This window comes from Gopherus flavomarginatus, chromosome 4 (genome assembly GCF_025201925.1).
Source record: "Gopherus flavomarginatus isolate rGopFla2 chromosome 4, rGopFla2.mat.asm, whole genome shotgun sequence".
NCBI lineage: Eukaryota > Metazoa > Chordata > Testudines > Testudinidae > Gopherus > Gopherus flavomarginatus.
Window position 1 is genome coordinate 81,521,758 of NC_066620.1, and position 18,765 is coordinate 81,540,522.

Here is an 18,765-nt window from a genome sequence, read left to right on the forward strand (position 1 = left end):
AAATGACATGCCAGTGTGTAATGGCTCTCTGGGACATAAAAGCTCACTTGGCTTTTGATTGACCTAAGCCATGTAACAGCCTGGCACATTGACACAATTATGGCAGCTGGCTGTGATTACATCAAAGACCTGTTCATAAAAATATTTAGTTCTTATATAGCACTTTTCAACTGTGCTTCTCAAAACATTGTTTGAAGGTGGGTAAATACTATTATTCCCATGTATAAGGAATTGTCTTTTAAGACTGAGCAAGGAAGAAAAGACACTGGGACCATATTAAGCCCTTCAAGGGGTTGTATTTTAAAGGACAGACCTGTGAGAGGAAGGTCTTGCAACCAGGAGGATTACCATAGGCACATGGAACGTGAGGACCATGTATGAGTCAGGACAGACGGCGCAGGTTGCAGCAGAGATGAGGAGCAACAACCTGACCCTATTAGGCATTAGCGAGACAAGATGGACGCAAGCAGGGCAGAGACGGCTGTTGACAGGAGAGTTGTTGCTGTATTCAGGACATGAAGAGAGCGACGCACCCCACACACAGGGAGTAGGCCTCATGTTGTCCAAGCAGGCACAGAGAGCACTGAATGGTTGGGAGGCACATGGTCCCAGGATCATCACAGCATCCTTCAGAACTAAAATGAAGAGGATTAAGATTAATGTTGTTCAGTGCTATGCTCCAATTAATGACAGCGAAGAGGAGGACAAAGATTATTTTTACAACAGACTCCAGAAAATATCAGAGATTCTCCCAGACAAAGACATCATCATCCTTATGGGAGACTTTAATGCCAAAATTGGACCTGACAACACAGGATACGAACAAGTCATGGGGACCCACGCTCTGGGAGAGATGAGTGAGAATGGAGAGAGATTTGTGGATTTGTGTGCACTTAACAACCTGGTCATAGGAGGTAGCATCTTTCCTCACAAGCGGATCCACAAGAGTACCTGGGTATCACCAGCAGGCACGACAGAAAATCAGATCGATCATGTCTGCATTAGCAAGAAGTTTAGAAGATCCTTGCAGGACGTTAGAGTTAGAAGAGGACCAGACACGGCGTCCGACCATCACTTAGTGGTGGCCAGATTGAAGCTGAAAAATAACTGGATAGGCACATCAGACAGAAGAGTGAAGTACAACGTCAGCCTTCTGAAGGACCATAAGACCAAGGAAGATTTTGGACTGAGGCTGAAGAATAAGTTTTCAGTATTACAGGATCGGTCTGAGGAAGACAGTGTACTAAACAGATAGCAGAAAGTGAGAGACACACTTAGGTCAGTATGCCAGGAAGTGCTTGGAATTAAGAAACACCAGCAGAAAGAGTGGATCACAGCAGAGACCCTGATCAAGATAAAAGACAGAAAGAAGAAGAAGGCAGCAGTCAACAACAGCAGGACTAGAGCAGCAAAGGCCAAAGCTCAAAAAGAGTATGCTGAAGCCCACAGAGCAGTGCAGAGGAGTATCAGGAAGGACAACAGAGAGTACGTGGATGAACTGGCAGCAGAAGCAGAGCAGGCAGCCTACAGCGGTAATATGAAACAGCTGTATGATACTACTAAGCGACTGTCTGGAAAGTTCAGCAAGCCAGAATGTCCCGTTAAAGACAAGCAGGGAAAGTCTATAACAGGAATAGAACAACAGATGGGCGGAGCACTTTGAGGAACTCCTGAACAGACCAGCACCACCAAATCCACCAGATATCAACTCGGCTAACAAGGACCTCCCAGTTAATTGCTATAAACCAACCAGAGACGAGATCAGAAAAGCCATCACTATGATGAAGAATGGGAAGGCGGCTGGACCTGATGACATCCCAGCAGAGGCCCTGAAAGCAGACCTGGATGCTTCAGTGGAAATGCTGCACCCCCTCTTTGAGAAGATATGGGAAGAAGTAGTGATTCCGGTAGATTGGAAAGAGGGATATCTCATCAAAATCCCCAAGAAAGGAGACCTTAGCAACTGTGCCAATTATAGAGGAATCACACTCCTGTTGGTGCCAGGGAAGGTCTTCAACAGAGTCCTATTAGAGAGAATGAAGGATGCCGTCGATCCACAGCTATGAGATGAACAGGCAGATTTCCGGCAGAACAGATCATGCACGGACCAGATAGCAACACTTCGCATCATAGTCGAGCAGTCTATAGAGTGGAACTCCTCGTTGTACATCAATTTTGTTGACTATGAGAAAGCGTTCGATAGCGTGGAAGCTCCTTCGGCACTACGGCATCCCAGCAAAGGTGGTCAATCTGATCAAGAACTCATATGACGGTACACACTGTAGAGTGATCCATGGAGGGCAGCTTACTAACAGCTTCCAGGTGCAAACTGGAGTCAGGCAAGGATGCTTGTTGTCACCACTTCTCGTCATCGATTGGATTATGAAGACATCCACCTACGAGCGTAGGAACGGAATCCAGTGGACGTTGTGGACCCAGCTTGATGACCTGGACTTTGCTGACGACCTTGCACTCCTTTCGCACAGTAAACAGCAGATGCAAGAGAAGATCAACGTAGTGGCAGCCACGTCATCACAGGTTGGCCTCAACATTCACAAGGACAAGACCAAGATCCTTAGGATTAACTCCCCTAGCAATGACCCAGTCACACTGAATGGAAGCCCCCTGGAAGAAGTGCAGTCCTTCACCTACCTAGGTAGCATCATCGACCAGCAGGGTGGCACAGACGCAGACATCAAAGTAAGGATTGGTAAGGCAAGAGCAGCCTTCTTACAGCTCAAGAACATCTGGAGCTCTAGAGAGCTGTCTTTGGCAATAAAAATTCGACTGTTAAACTCCAATGTGAAATCAGTCCTACTGTATGGAGCTGAAACCTGGAGGACAACCAAAACAACCATCAGGAAGATCCAGACCTTCATAAATAGCTGCCTCAGAAGAATTCTCCAGATCCGCTGACCAGACACCATCAATAACATCCACCTCTTGGAGAGGACCGGTCAACTCCCAGCAGAGGAAGAAATCAGAAGGAGAAGGTGGGGCTGGATAGGACATACACTACGCAAGCAGCCAACTAACATCACCAGACAGGCACTGCGGTGGAACCCTCAAGGCAAGCGGAAAAGAGGCCGTCCAAGAAACACCTGGCGACGTGACCTTCAGGCCGATAGCAAAAAAAATGGGCTATACCTGGAACCAGTTAGAACGAATGGCCCAGGATAGAGGACTCTGGAGATCTGTTGTTGGCGGCCCATACCCCGATTGGGGTGACGGGCATGAGTGTGTGAGAGGAAGTGCTCCCAGGGTGGAAGTTTTGTGGTTTGAAAAAAGAATGCAGGAGACTTGGGACCAGAGCCTAGAAGTGTGATTCAATCTACATTTCCCTCTCAACTGGGCCTAGTAGGCTGGAAGGAGGGAACAGGAACAGTCTCCCTCACAACAGGAGGAAGCTTGGAGCCTCTGACAGTGTCGCACAGCAGCTTGGAGCAAGCCTCCCAGCCTGGATAGATGGGCTCATACTAGCTCTGCTCAAGCTAGCATTCCAAATAGAGCTGTATGGGTGCTGCAACTTGGGGGAGTAGCCTGGCTCCACTGGAGCTACACCAGCCACACTGCTATTTTTAGCTTGCTAGCTTGAGCCCTGCTTAGCCCTTAGGATATGTCTATGCAGCAGTTCAACACCTGCAGCTGACCTGGGCTTGCGGGCTGTAAGATTGCAGCGTAGATGTTCAGGTTTGGGTTAGGATTAGAGCTTGAGCTTGGGACCCCACAAGCGGGGGAGAGTCCTTGAGCCTGAACATCTTCATAGCAATTTTGCAGCCCAAGCCTGAGACACATGCCAGTTGTGGGTGTTGAACTACTGTGTAGACATACCCGTAGAGACCAGGAAAGCGCTCCTTTTTTTCCCCTTCCCCTTTAACTTATCTTTGAGGGAAGGGCTGAAGACAGAATCAGGAACAAGGAAGTGAACGTGGGGAAGGGGTTATTCTGCTGTTTTTTAAATGTAGACTTCAGTTTGTATGTTTGTTAGGATTTTACCAGCAGCCTGCTGGGGAGAGTCGGGCCTGTCTGGAGAAAAGAAATCTTGGTGGATAAAATCTGTTGCTTGTTTTGCTAAAAGCACTACATGGATGTGGCCTGCAGTGAATGTCTGCCTGGTTAGCACCATTTTGCAGATGGGGAAACTGAGGCACAGTAGTTCCATGACTTGTCAAAGGTCAAACAGCAAATCAGTGATGCATTTGAAATTAGAAACCCAGGTCTAGTGCCCTGACAGCTTGAGCTGAATACTGTGGGGCTCACATGAAGAAAGGTGACTTCTGTTATTACCAGGATCCCAAATTATTATTTTGATTTCTGCAAAATTAGCCATGTTTGAAGGATAACAAATATCCCTTTTGCTGCCTGACTCTTCCCCCTTGACTTCTATTTTTAGGAGGACACTTGTTTGGTATCAGTGGACCAATATGTTTATCATCACTGTAACTCCATGCACCTGTTGTATTTGTCATAAGTAAAACAAAAGAGTACGGGGTAGGGATTTTGACAGGTAGGGCACCGTGGTGTTGGTTTAACACATCTCTTGTCAGTGAATTTGTGCTTCATTAACCGAAGCTGGTAGAAATACAGATGCACACTAGAGCTAAGTATGCTAGCATTGCTTTTTTCTGTTAGTGTGTTTACAGATCTTCTTAGAGGAAATAAACAGGGTATAACTGCCTCTTTGAAATTAAATGTGTTAGTGATACTCTTAACATGGTAAGCTTTATGGTGAAATAGCACTATCTGAATCGTAACTCAATGAAAAGTTTTCTACACTTTTTCTTACTTAGTTTGCTTCAGTTTTATTGACTAAACTGCATGGATTATTGGAGCTTTTTATAAATATCTTCAAAAGCAGTTTGCATGATTATTTTGATCTTAAGTTTCAGACTAAATTGGGCAGTTGATCGGACGGGGAAGTGGCAAGAACTGGAGTATCCCAGTCCAGCGTACCCCGCCTTTGCCTGTGGGTCTGGTTATGTTATCTCCAAAGACATTGTTCAGTGGTTGGCAAGCAACTCTGAAAGACTCAAGACATACCAGGTACTTAAGATTTTGTGGGGGTTTTTAGCAGGGGTCTTAAGGTCTCCCACTCCCCCTACCCTTCTCTCACACCACACCTTTGATTCTGGAATTAGACTTGTTAGCTCTGGCTAATTTGTAGATTTTTATGTTGAGAGAGATGTGGGATTTGGGATTAGGAGCTCCATGTTGCCTTGGAAGTCACTGTAACTATATTTGCCTTAGCTTCCTAACCTGTAAAATCCACCATTTTAATACACAGCTTCCTCAGCAATGTTGGGAGGAGTGGGTGATTATTTTTAAAAGATGCTCGGAAGAAACTACATTTAAAAAATACTAACATTTTACTTGTTCAGTCAGTGGACAAGAGACTGGTGCATTTCCAAGTAATTATTTCCCAAGGCTAATGTTTGTTTTTAAAATGCATCTACAGGGTGAAGATGTGAGTATGGGCATTTGGATGGCAGCTATAGGGCCCAAGCGGTATCAGGTGAGCAAGTCTGCAGAAACTGTTTTTATAATAGCATGGCTCTTAATCCAAGTTGGGCAGCCTTTGGAAAATACAATATACAAAGATTTCCATCACACCTTGTCCCATCTAATTTAAATAATTCTTTCTTAGTGCATATAGAATAAAATCTTAAATTATTACTGAGTGACTTTGCTATTTGTTATTTAATGAAAAGAGAGAGACTGAAAAGTTAATTTGAGATTTAGCTATCTTGCATATAACATACTAACCTGAGGAGTTATATGAATACATTGTTTGGGGCACTTGTCTTTTCAGTTTCCAACAGCACTCCTATTCCCAACAGTTTGTCAAGAGTTTCTACTCAATGTCTGGTTAAACAATCAGGTTTCAGTGGTAACATGTAATAATATAGGAATTGCCTGACCAGATCAGACCAGTAGTATAGACTTAAGAGGAAAATGTAAGTGCACCCATCCCCACAAACATATTGCGATTCACAGGAAAATTTCTAGCACTCATCAGACAGGGGCTGGCTTATGCTCTGATGCATCTATAAGCTGTCTGTTCTCAGATGATCAAATTGTCAGACACAATAAGAGCCTTGCAGTTTTATTTATATACGCTCTGCCTACATTCTGTTAATTACTGACACATTAACAAGCGTCCCACACCATGAAATACTGATTTCTGATAGCATGTCTGTGACTTAGTGCATGTAAAATACTAAATCATTGTCTTTAAACAGGACAGCCTCTGGTTGTGTGAGAAGACATGTGAAACTGGAATGCTGTCTTCCCCTCAGTATTCCCCACAGGAACTAACAGAGCTCTGGAAAGTAAAGGAATTATGTGGAGATCCTTGTAGATGTGAGGAAAGATGATAAAGACTTGGAGATACACAATCAGGACTACTAAGGCGGTGGTTAGTGGAAATTTCACCTATGTAAATATTTACCCATTCATTTTGATGATAAAGGACTGATACTGTCCAGAGTAGCATTTTTCTATAGATGTGGTGTTTGTTAGTTTGACAAAACCAAAAGTTTAAGATAATTTCCTTTTTTATAAAGTCAAAGGACTACTGGTAATTAATGCACATATGAATTTCAACTAGTCTGTTTGAAATGTGTATAGGATAATAGTGCAGAACCACTGCTATGCATGAGAGTCAGCAGGTGCAAGGTTCCATACCAGCATAAATAACCTAAGACTGGGAAGATGTAAATGGTACTTGCTCATGTGGGGTTGCAATAGTTAGCTTTTAGGATTTATAGAGTTTGTGTATACTTTTTAGTGATTTGGATGAGATGATGCAAGATATCAAACTTTGCTTATACCAAATCTTGAACTACAACAGATATAACCAGATTCCGAGGAATTTGCATCTCTGATAACTATCTAGAAAAATAGAGTTAAAGTAAAAAGTTTGAGCAACACACCAATAATACGGAGAATATCCATTAAACTGCATAGCTCTGCAATATGCTGACAAGTTACTTTAAATAAATCCTCCAATTCAGCAGCTTAATCTTAATTGTGATTTTTTTTTTCCCTCAAGATGTGTAAATAGGATATAGCAACAAGGAGATAAGAATACAGATCTGTCCTAGTTTCTGGAAAAGACACTGATCTAAACTTGCCACTCTATATTGAGAGGTGTGTGGAGTTACATTAAGGATCCTTTAGCAAAGAACAGAGCTTAAGTGCCCTTTTGTAGTGCAACAGCAGTTGTCCTTGTGGCTTTATGCTTGCAGGTATTACAAATGAAAATGTCATATGAGATTTTAGATTACACCTTCTGAGTAAAAATAAATGTGTGGGTCTGTTTAAAACTGCTGCTTCTATAGAAATTCTCACCAGTGCAGCACAAGACTTGAAGAAACCCTCATGCTAATATTCTATTTAATCTGGTAATTTAAAAGAACTCCTGCAATTATGCACCTCTAACAAACTCACTAAATGACCAGGTACTCTTTTATTGAAAATATACATGCAGGAGTTAGGGACAGAGGGCTATTTGAAATGATGCTTCTGTTTATGAAATCCATGTTAGATATGTACAGGAAGAGTGGTAGAAATTGTAGATCTCCTGGGGTAGGCTTGGGCTTAACAGCACTGTGCAACTTCAGAAGAGAAGTTACCACCGTACTAACAGAGAGTCTCCATTTTCTATAGAGTAAAACTGCAAGGGCTTTAGGTCATTTTCTAGTTCAATTTCTTTGCCTTCCATCTAGAAGAAGGAGGAAAAAAAAATCAGATTTTGATTTAAAATGCACACTCTTAAGTAAGTCTTCAGGTAATTTTTTCCCCTGGCCATCTTTCAAGTCCAAAGGAGTTGGATCAGGCCTAAAAATAGCATAAAGACTGATAGCCTTTAAGTGAAATCTGTTTCATTCGATAATATTTTAGAATGCAGTGTTGACCTTTTAAATACAACTTACTTTAGAACTTTCATAGGACAATTTCAGTTCTGAACCAGGAATTTTAAGTAGACGATACAGCAAGCCTTTGACCTTCTGAATAGTCATAGAATCTGTCAAGAAAAATCAAGTAGTTAACCAGGCAACCTGATTATGTACTTATCCTAGCAGCTTTTATGTTTTACCAGATCATACTGTCAATCAAATATGGTTTTATTTCTGAATCAATTCTAACTTCATTATCTTTGGTAGACTAGACTGATGAGTAACATGCTACTACCTAAAAACATTTTCATTCAACATCGACCTGAAAGGAAAACTAAATCATGAAGCTCAGTGACCTTCATGACATACAGTACAGTTTTCATACATACCACTCGGATTTTGGTGTGATATTTCTTTGGCAACTGCTCCTTAATGCTTTAGTAGCAGCAGTCTCAACTTTCGAAGCACAAAGAAATGAATGTGATTGTGGAACACTTAATGTATGTTGTTTCAGGATTTAATTATTCCAAACTGCTAGTAGTGTTATGGATTGGTCCATAAAGTGGCAAGGCAATATTTTCATATAATGGAACTTTCAGTTTAGTTTGTACAAGAGAGGTTTCCCATCGTGTGTGTCTGGTACAAAGATATTGAATTTTTTTTCATTTCTTTGAAGCTTTATCTGAAGGCACAGCAATACATTGTGTGATATTACAGAAGTAAATCACTACTTAGAAAACTATTTTTCTATCAAACATTTTTGTAAAAGCTGTATCTGATTTTATGCAACTTGTGATAATAAATGTTTTTATTTTAGAATAAAAACTGAGTAAGTCTTTATTCATAGAACAAATTCAGACATCTGTTGAAAGAGACATTTAGTATGTATTTAACAACAGTTCTGACCTAGGGAAATAGAACTCAACTTCAAACTGTTAAAAGCCCTGAGTGGAGCATTAGAGGAAGAAGCACATTCTAGTTTAGACATAACTGAATGTATGCTGAGGAAAACGTCTACTTATAGTTGTTTTTGCAGAATCTCCTTTCATTATAATAGTCAAGGAAGAATAAGGCAGGAATTTAATCTAAATAGGCAAGGAACATAGTTGATGTCCAAGCCCTAAACTTAGCAATATTTCAGCTCCATAATTTGGAGCATGTGGCCTATAGTGACTTACAACAGTGCTCAGAGAGCCCCAGAACTGCATGGAAACTAATTTGGGCTACAATGCTATCACTACATGAGTCAGTTTTTTTTTTTCCCCACTTCCAGGAGACTATATATAAATACCTTTCCATCAGTCACATTTACTTCCACCACAACTCTTCCTTCAGCACCCATGTTTGACTCTAGTACTTACATTTTTAAAAACGTGTATTTGGTTGCCCTCAGACCTGTTTGTAAGGTTAGTACTTGTGGAATTGCATGATTATTTGTTTATCAAATGCACAGGGGTGGGGAATCTCATACTACTTATTAGTTGCAAGTTTACCCTGTCAGTGTTTATAGCTTGACAGCAAATTGAATCATGCTCATACCATCAGTGCTAACTTAAGTCTTGTGATGTAGAAGCAGCCACTAGGAATTGGAAGGACTATAGCTTGTTTTCCACATGTCACTGAACAGCCATCATATGGTAATGACTGTCACTAGTGACTTTTAACCAGTAACCTTGCAGTGAAAGGTTCCATATCCTGCTAGCAATTGTATACAGAAAAAGTTGGTCTTTCCCTCGCAGTAGCTCTGCTGATGCATTCTGAAGCAGCTGCCTCCAGATTTCTTCAGCAAAGGGAGGAGAAAGAAAAAAGGGCGGGGGGAAGAGACCACAAAGGAACTGGAGTGGCATTGAAACAAACAAAACAACTTTCCTGTGCTTACCTGGTAGTTTCTTCTCTATAGGTTTCTGATCAGGTTTGTCTGGACATTTAATTGTCAAAGCTTTAAAGAAATTAGACAAAGTCAGTCATAATGAGAAATGTAACTGAAGTTTGAGCACAGTTCCATTATATGAACTTTAGATCAACTGGTACCAGGCATTAATTTCTGTTTCTTTAAGTAAGTGTGAATACAATTTGCATAAATCCTTTGGGCACTTACTAACTAAGTTGGAATTCCCTGCATGCTAAGTGAACTGCAAAAACAAACAGTGAATATGCCAGTTAGGATGGAAGTCATTCCTCTCCCCAAGAGGGACATGATACTACTTTTTCCAGGCAGACTTTGACATGATTTTTCGCTCATTTGGGAATGCACATCCCAGAAAGCTAAAACCCAGGCTGCCACTCTCCCAAGCCCCCAATAAAAAGGGAGGGTGTTGAATATTAGGCAGCATTTAAAAAAAAAATCTATATAAATGCCCTTCCAATCAATCACATTCAACAACCATAGTATGTGAAAGTCCTAACCTGCATATTTGGTTTCTACTGCCACAGATCCACTGCTCTAGACAGAAGTCCTAAATCATGGGTACTTCTGTTCAAGTCAGCAGAACGAAGGCTTTTGTTTCCCATTAGACTGCCTGATTCAAACTTATGGCTGGAATCTGGAGCCTGCCTCCCCACCCCAAAAATTAAAAAAGTAATGCTCTGGTTGGAAAGGCAAAAGATAATTATACTCGCCTTCAGAGACTCAGCCTTACAGATATTAATCTGACTGTTGGGTCTTAGCTCTGTAGCCCAAGGCAGGCTCTAACTACTAGCTGTCACAGATCAGAGTGTTTCTGGCATGCATATGGGGCATAAGGGGACATGAAAGATCAAAGTAGCCTAGTCTACCCTACCATGGCTGTAATTCCATACTACCTCCTATTCACCCTCCCTGTTGCATCCCAAAAGTCTGCAGGAATCATACTGTCAAAAATTCACACATCCAGATAAGTCACAGTTGTACACTCTGGGAAGCAGCTATGTGGGACCAGAGTTAAGGCTGTCGGGGGAACTTTTACAAGGGAGATCCTGACACACGTGCCATTCTAATAAATCTGTAAATACATCCATAGAGCCTTAACTGTTTGTTTGTTTCTGGGAAGTGTTTTCAACTTCAAGATGAACTGGATGGCAATTTTTGTGCCCTTTACTGTTCCTTTTGGTGTACAAATTGGCTTCAGTGGTACTTAAAGCACCTTTTCCTTACTGCTCCAGAGAGAGTATTTCAAATGTGAAATATATGATTTTATTAATTTCTGGCCTCTTACTTAGCAGCTGATTTTTCAGAATGAAAGGCTGTTGTCTTTTCAGTTCACCTTCTTCAGGAGCACCATATTCTGTTTGTTAATAAAAAACACAAATGAAAACAAACTAGATTAGCAGCAAACAGAAGGAAGAAAGAACAAAAGAAAGTTGTGTAGATATTTCAGCTAAAAATTCTCTCTCCAGTTTAAGTCATTGCATAAGAAAACTTCCTGGTAATTGTCTGTGGGACAACATGGTATCCAGGTCATACAATGACCATGAAACTCTGCCGCCTCTCACTGCTATGCTACCGTAGGAGCTAAGCAGTCCTGCTTTCCACAGTCCAGGAGCTCAGCAGATGGGTTCCAGCAGTGCTGTGAGCTAAAAACATCAATTAGCAGATCTCAACTCCTGTCAACATGATAATACTGAGAATGATTTCACTCATTTTCAGTAATCCACCTTTTAAAAAAAACGAGGCTTATAGAAAATATTTTTCAGCATGGAACAGCAACTTGGATACTGGGCATTTAAAAAGCAAAATAGGCTGCCGAAAGTATTCATCTGTCTGTCAGAACCCAGAACACTTTTCCAGCTCACGTCCATTTCTTAGCTGCAGTGAGAGCACTTTGGGAACAAACAGTCTGTGTGCAGCTGTGGCCAGCAAGCTCCTGTGCTTTCTGTATTTGTAGTAGCATATATCTGAACAATGTTATTGACTAATTAAAGAAAACCAAGCAAGAAGGTAGTTGTAAAGCAAGGCCAAGGAGCTACAGCACAAAAGTAAGGGTCACAGTTTGACAGCAAGACAGTTCAATCAGTAGAGCAATGCAATTCAAAGTTCAGTCGGAGGGACTGGACTCCTCAAGCCTTTTTGCGAGCTGAAAAAGTGACTGAGAAGGTCGCCTCTCCTGTCTTTACTGTAGTGGGATACAATCAGGGACATTATACGGACATTGCCACTTTAAATACTGAAGGAAAATGGAACAAGGAGCTACTTACGTAATGAGAAATAGAGGATTAGAATTTGGTTGGATATGCAAGAAATCAGAAGACAACATACAAAAGAAGCTATTTCATTAACTCTACAGAATCTCCCTGTCTTACAAGAAATTCAGCTGCACTTAACCTGTAGATTGTTGGAGGAGCTGCCAGGGCATAGGATCATACCTCCAGCCTGGTGGAGTGCTCCTTTGGCTGAAATTTCTGGAAACAGTTCCTAAGAGTCATTAAGAAGGACAGGGATGCAACCGCATGCTCCAAGTGTCCCTAACCTGTTGCCAGAAGCTGGGAATGGTCCATAGAGGATGAATCTCTTGATTGCCCTTTCCATTCATTGCCTCTGAAGCACCTGGCATTGGCCACTGTCAGAAGACAGGCTACTGAGCTAGATGGACTATTGGTCTGCTCCAGTATGGTTCCTCTCATGTTCTTACTCAGACATCCCCTAGAAATCAACCAGAAAGTCCTGGTAGGGAGGTGGGCTGTAAATAGCTCCTTAAAGTCAGCTTGCCTGACTGCCCAGACAGTGCAGGACTGCAGCAGGGCAGTGAGTATGACAACTTAATATTCCTGTCATGAAAAAACTGTAAACTTATTTAAAGGGAAAGAAGCAGAGTTCCAGTGTCAGAGGGCTGTTTAGAAGCAGTAACGCTGGAGATGGGGAGAATGACTACAGAACTGTTTACTGGCCTTTTCCAAACCAGTAGGAGCATGTGGGCAGAAAGGTCCTTATATTGCTTGACCTTGTTTTTGTTTTCTTCCTTTCTCTTCAAATATGGTAAGTTGAAAAAAAAAATAAACGAGGCCCCCAGAACAGAAGGACAAATACATCTCTACCCCGATATAACGCTGTCCTTGGGAGCTAAAAAATCGTACCACGTTATATGTGAAACCGTGTTATATTGAACTTGCTTTGATCCACCAGCGTGCGCAGCCCTGACCCTCCAGAGCACTGCTTTACTGCATTATATCCGAATTCGTGTTATAGCAGGTGGCATTATATCGAGGTAGTGGCATAATTAAAAGATCTCTGCGACCTCTGTACACTGAAAACATCAGAACATACATAATACCAAAGCAGGGAAATCTTCATTTCACCTCCACTATACTTACTAAGGCAGAGTAACTGGTACCTAGGATGAGCAGCAAGAAATTCCTCATTTGGTCTGTTTTTGTCTGGATTCTGATTCCCACCAGCCATTATCCAGTCATTGCCAAACATTTTGCGATAGTCAAGCTCTGCTCCCTTTCTTTCATCAGGAAAGATCTATATTGACAAGTACAAAACACTTACTTTGGCACTAAACTACGTTTCCAAAAAAACCAAGTTCATGATCCCTCAAGAGTCAAGATTCCTATATATTAGTGAGCAGTATGTTCAGTACCTTATAAAACTGTAAATAGTCTGGAAAAACCTCAACTCCCACAACCAATTCAGACTCAGTTTAGTCGGGGAGGGGAGGGGAGGGGAGGGAAAGCTCAGTGGTTTGAGCATTGGCCTGCTAAACCCAGGGTTGTGAGCTCAATCCTTGAGGGGGCCATCTGGGGAACTGGGGTAAAAATCAGGGGACTGGTCCTGCTTTGAGCAGGAGGTTGGACTAGATGACCTCCTGAGGTCCCTTCCAACCCTGATATTCTATTAATGTCGTCAGTGCACTCAGAGCACAGTCTGAAAACAATATCATGAGGTATGAATGCTCAGAGCACAATGATTTCTTAACTATGGAACAAGTCATGGGGCTCTGAAAGTTCTCTCTATATTTTCAACATCTCCCAGCATCAACTAATACAATGATACTGTATTTTGAAAAGGACAACACTGAGGTCATGTGTACATGTGTTATAATTTCTGACCTGAAAAGAGGGAAAAGAAAAAATGGCAAGCTACTTTAAATGGTTTTGTTAAACCTATTTAACTCAAAAGTTGGGGGAGAAAAGATCCATTTGTGACATCAGTAGGACTTTGGTATTTTTGAAAAATTTACCCTAACTGCCTTGCCCAAGGTTACAATGAGTGAATAGCAAAGCCAAGAACAGAATCCAGGGTTTCCTGACTCTGTCCATTTTCAAACTGAAGGTTTCCAGCTATACACATGCATTCATTGAGACAGGGAAGAAACTCCAGACACCCTCCCACCTTCCCAAATGCTTTTACAGTGACAATTTTTCCAGAACCCTTTGTGTGATTTGTTGAAAAAAAACACCACATACCTCAGATTTGTTCAGAAACTTTAATTGGCCTATTTTGGCAATGATAAGCTGCCTGACTGTCTCTGGGTTCTTCTCTGTGCCCATCAAAGGATTATTCTGACAGTGCAGTGACTGCAAACATTGTAGCTTATCAAGCTCATTGATAAATGACCACTGGAATGAAAAGGAAAAAGAATTGCAAAACTGGATGTTTTTTTTAAAAAAAGAAAACTGTCTGAACAAAACAGCACACAGTCCTGACAGACTCTACCACACAATGACCATCATCATGACACTTCTCGTTAGCCGACCCTAATCTTTTTTTGTTGTTGTTTAAATTTCAACACAACTTGCTTTACTTAGCTTATAAAAATGAAAGACTTTTGAAGGAACTGAAAGATAAACAGGTGGAGAAGCAAACAGCGCCTGCATGGAGTTTTCAGTGGGTATAAATTGTCGATACACATTAGAGCATCAGCATTCCAGAAAGGCTTTCTACTCATTGTATGTAGAGATTCCTGGAACTGAGGTGTAAAGCTTGGCCTAGATGTGACATTGCTTTCCATGGCAACGTTCCATTATTTTGAGGAGCTTTCTGTCCATTTTATTTTTTTGAAGTGCCTCCTTACCAATGCACTCAGAGCATGACTGTCTACAGAAACCCATTCATTTAATATTATACATGGGGATCACATGATGCCAGAGGTAGCAATGTTCTCTGCGGGGTGAGGTGATGAAGAGACTAGAATTGCAGGGAATCATGCCGGAGAAGGTACAGCAGAGGCCTACGGGTATGTCTACACTGCAATTAAAAATCCAGGGCTGGTGCATTTCAGCTGACTCAGGCTCATGGGGCTTGGGCTGTTAAACTGCAGTGCAGATGTTTGGGCTCGGGCTGGAGCCTGAGTTCTAGGAGCCTGTGAGGTGGGAGGGTCCCAGAGCTCAGGCTGCAGTTGAGCCCGAACATCTACACCATAATTAAACAGCCCCATGAGCCTGAGTCAGCTGGCACAGGCCAGCTGCAGGTGTCTAACTGCCATGTAGACATAACCTAAGAGAGCAGGTAAGAGACAGATGATCACGAACAAGATATGAAAGGTCAGCTGAAAAGAGAAAGTTTGTAACAAATAGTCATGGATGATGAAATGAGAAAAAAGAAAGGTCTAGGAAGGATGAGTAGGTACAGGGTGCATGTGTATCATGTGTAAGTGAAGAAGGGATAGAAAAGTGGAGTTCAGGAATTACAGATAGTTCAGCAGTTTTGGCCTCTTGATGATTGAGTTTGAAGAAGCCAGGTTAAGAGGATAAGAGAATTTGAGATGAAGGCAGATTATGTCATGGGTAGGATGAAAAGTGATAGGGGTTATTTGAACTTGACATTTCCAAGCTCAAACCAGGGAGGGGAATTAGAAGGAGCTATGTAGCTGTGACCTAAAGATAATTACAGTAGACTTTAATTAGTAGCAATATACCAGTGCCCTTTTGCGATGTTACTCCCAAAGCAGCTGTTGCTGTTATGGGGAGTGTTGACAATTCACAATAGTGAAAGTGTTCCCTGGGGAAATGTTGCTTGTACGTGGCAGTTGCTCTTACAAGGTGTTGCTGCAAACAAGCATCTATCGTATTATGATGCCACTTCTGGAATATGAGCATTTGTATTTAATTTTAATTTATCAGACAAGAAATCCAATTCATTCTCTGCACACACATCTAGTGAGCAATGATTTTGCCAATTTCTAACTACAGTTAATATCTATATAGAAAATACAAGCTTTTCCACTAATTTAAAAGGGGACCCAAACAGTGGCAGTGCGTCTATACCCGCTAGCAGACACCTGATTCCTATCCAACTTAATGCTCAAGGAACTGCACATCAGGTATGATCATTTTGTCATTGGTTTAGCTTAATGAATCATTTTAAACAATACAAGATCACTGTAATCCTTAAAAGAATTTAAATCAAAGAAACATCTCTCTCAGGATATGCTTCTTTTTGGTATCCATAAGCCTTGCTATCAAAGATCATGTGGTCCAGTTCCCAATTAACCTTTGAGTAAGCTGGGATAGCAACCTCAAAGCCCAACTCTGAAAAATGCTGAACATCCTCTACTTCCATTAAAGAGACGAAGCTCCTACCACATTAGGGGGGGCACTAGGACCCAGATGGTGCCCTCCTCCTCCCCAATCTGACCTCAGGGGAAAACTGCAGAGAGGAGCCAGCCAAGGACTCTAGCCAGTTGAGGCAGAAACAGCCAAAGCAGGGACCTCTCCACATTCCGAGAATTTCCTACAGTTGAACCTTTCTCTGCTCTGTGCTGACCAGCTGTTTGCTCAAACACTCCCCCTCCCTCAGTCTCTTCACATCCACCCCTCTCACTATCTACTCCCCTACTCCATCGCCTCGCCCACTTCCCTTTTCTTTCCATTTAGCTAAGCCTATCCTAAATAAAGCAACCCTCCCACCCCCCAAAAAAACATGAAACTAACCTGCCATTTGACACCATCACATTGTTCACTCTACTTCCCCCACCCTGTGTCAGTCTGGTCTAATTAGCAGATAAGCTCTTCAGGGCAGGGACCATCTACTAATCTGTCTGCACAGTCTGAACACTCCTGGCTGGCCACAGGCACTACCATAATAATAATAGTAACTCACTATCAAATCAATCATGGTTAAATCAACAGGAGGACATAAAGCACCTTTCAGCATGGGTCCCTTCTAGGGCTGTCAATCACAGTTATCTAATGCGATTAACTCAAAAAAATTGCGATTAAAAAATTAATCTTGATTAATCACAGTTTTAATTGCACTGTTAATAGAATACCAATTGAAATTTAAATATTTGGGATATTTTTCTACATTTTCAAATATACGGATTTACAACAATTACAACACAGAATGCAAAATGTACAGTGCTCACTTTTTACTACAAATATTTGCACTGTAAAAAATAAAATAAATAGTATTTTTCAATTCACCTCATACAAGTACTGTAGTGCAATCTCTTTATCGTGAAAGCACATCTTACAAGTAGAATGTGTTACATAAGTGCACTCAAAAACAAAACAATGTAAAATTTTAGAGCCTACAAGTCCACTCAGTACTACTACTTGTTCAGCCGATTGCCAACACAAACAAGTTTGTTTACATATACAGGAGATAATGCTGCCCGCTTCTTTACAATGTCACCTGAAAGTGAGAACAGGTGTTTGCATGGCACTTTTATAGCCAGCATTGCAAGGTATTTATGTGCCAGATATGCTAAAAATGCATATGCCTCTTCATGCTTCGGCCATCATTCCAGAGGACATGCTTCCATGTCAATGACACTTGTTAAAAAAAGAATGCCTTAATTAAATTTGTGACTGAACTCCTTGGGGGAGAACTGTTTGTCTCCTTCTCTGTTTTACCCGCATTCTGCCATATATTCCAAGTTATAGCAGTCTTGTATGCTGACCCAGCACGCTATTAGTTTTCAGAACACTTTTACTGCAGATTTGACAAAACGCAAATAAGGTACCAATGTGAGACTTCTAAAGATAGCTACTGCACTCAACCCAAGGTTTAAGAATCTGAAGTGCCATCCAAGATCTGAGAGGGACGGGGTATGGAGCATGCTTTCATAAAAGTCTTAAAAGAGCAACACTGATGCAAAAATTACAGAACCTGAACCATCAAAAAAGAAAACCAACCTTCTGCTGGCGGCTTCAGACTCAGATGATGAAAATGAACATGTGTGGGTTTGCAGTGCTTTGGATCCTTATCAAGCCAAACGCATCATCAGCATGGACATGTCCTCTGAAATGGTGGTTGAAGAATGAAGGGATATATGAATTTTTAGTGCATCTGGCACGTATCTTGCAAGGCCAGCTACAACAGAGCCATCCGAACACCTGTTCTCACTTTCAGGTAACCTTGTAAACGAGAAGTGGGCAACATAATATAAACAAACTTGTTTGTCTGAGCGATTGGCTGAACAAGTAGTAGGACTGAGTGGACTTTTAGGCTCTAAAGCTTTATATTGTTTTGTGCTTGAATGCAAGTTTTTTTTGTACATAATTCTACATATGTAAGTTCAACTTTTATGATAAAGATCATACTACGCTACTTGTATTAGGTGAATTGAAAAATACTAATCTGTTTTTTACAGTGCAAATATTTGTAATAAAAATAAATATAAAGTGAGCACTATACACTTTGTATCTTGTGTTGTAATTGAAAACACACTAAACTGTGCAAGCCCCTAAGATTTTAGAACCGCAGTCTTTACCTGCTTTTAATTTCTTGTCCCAGCTTGAACTTGAAATTGTTCCATGACTGAGTAATAGCATGTGGCACTACTAACTGGGAGAATCATACTCGTACTTCAGACAAATGGACAGTATCACAGAGCTATTCTACAGAAATGGTGAATTAATCAATCTCACAGTCCTCCCATATGCCAAGAAAGACACTGTGGGAAAGACATACACTATGCTAGACAATTCATAGATTCCAAGGACA

The 18,765-nt window shown here is 41.3% G+C and overlaps 3 protein-coding genes across 6 annotated transcripts in view; 2 read left to right on the top strand and 1 right to left on the bottom strand.

Annotated features, from left to right (window-relative positions):
* The window catches only part of B3GALNT2 (beta-1,3-N-acetylgalactosaminyltransferase 2), a 44,089-nt gene extending 37,646 nt beyond the window's left edge, over window positions 1-6,443 (top strand). Inside the window, exons 10-12 of one of the 2 annotated variants that reach the window (XM_050950425.1) lie at window positions 4,884-5,043; window positions 5,456-5,512; window positions 6,240-6,443. In XM_050950425.1, coding sequence (XP_050806382.1) covers window positions 4,884-5,043; window positions 5,456-5,512; window positions 6,240-6,374 — 352 coding nt within the window. In that variant the 3' untranslated portion in view covers window positions 6,375-6,443. The remainder of the gene's footprint in view (window positions 1-4,883; window positions 5,044-5,455; window positions 5,513-6,239) is intronic. The other variant, XM_050950426.1, reaches the window with a different exon arrangement.
* Window positions 1-18,765, bottom strand: part of TBCE (tubulin folding cofactor E) — a 71,306-nt gene that overhangs the window by 12,329 nt on the left and 40,212 nt on the right. For 2 of the 3 annotated variants that reach the window (XM_050950418.1, XM_050950419.1), the window contains exons 12-16: window positions 14,283-14,435; window positions 13,185-13,338; window positions 11,093-11,161; window positions 9,778-9,837; window positions 7,935-8,026 (exon numbers count right to left, since the gene is read on the bottom strand). In XM_050950418.1, the coding sequence (XP_050806375.1) occupies window positions 7,935-8,026; window positions 9,778-9,837; window positions 11,093-11,161; window positions 13,185-13,338; window positions 14,283-14,435 (528 nt within the window). Of the gene's footprint in view, window positions 1-7,449; window positions 7,724-7,934; window positions 8,027-9,777; window positions 9,838-11,092; window positions 11,162-13,184; window positions 13,339-14,282; window positions 14,436-18,765 lie in introns of those variants that run through there. The other variant, XM_050950417.1, reaches the window with a different exon arrangement.
* On the top strand, window positions 3-2,361 carry LOC127049543 (craniofacial development protein 2-like). Its single transcript, XM_050950458.1, has one exon. It carries the CDS (start codon window positions 374-376, stop codon window positions 1,253-1,255), a length of 882 nt encoding a protein of 293 aa, XP_050806415.1. The 5' UTR covers window positions 3-373; the 3' UTR covers window positions 1,256-2,361.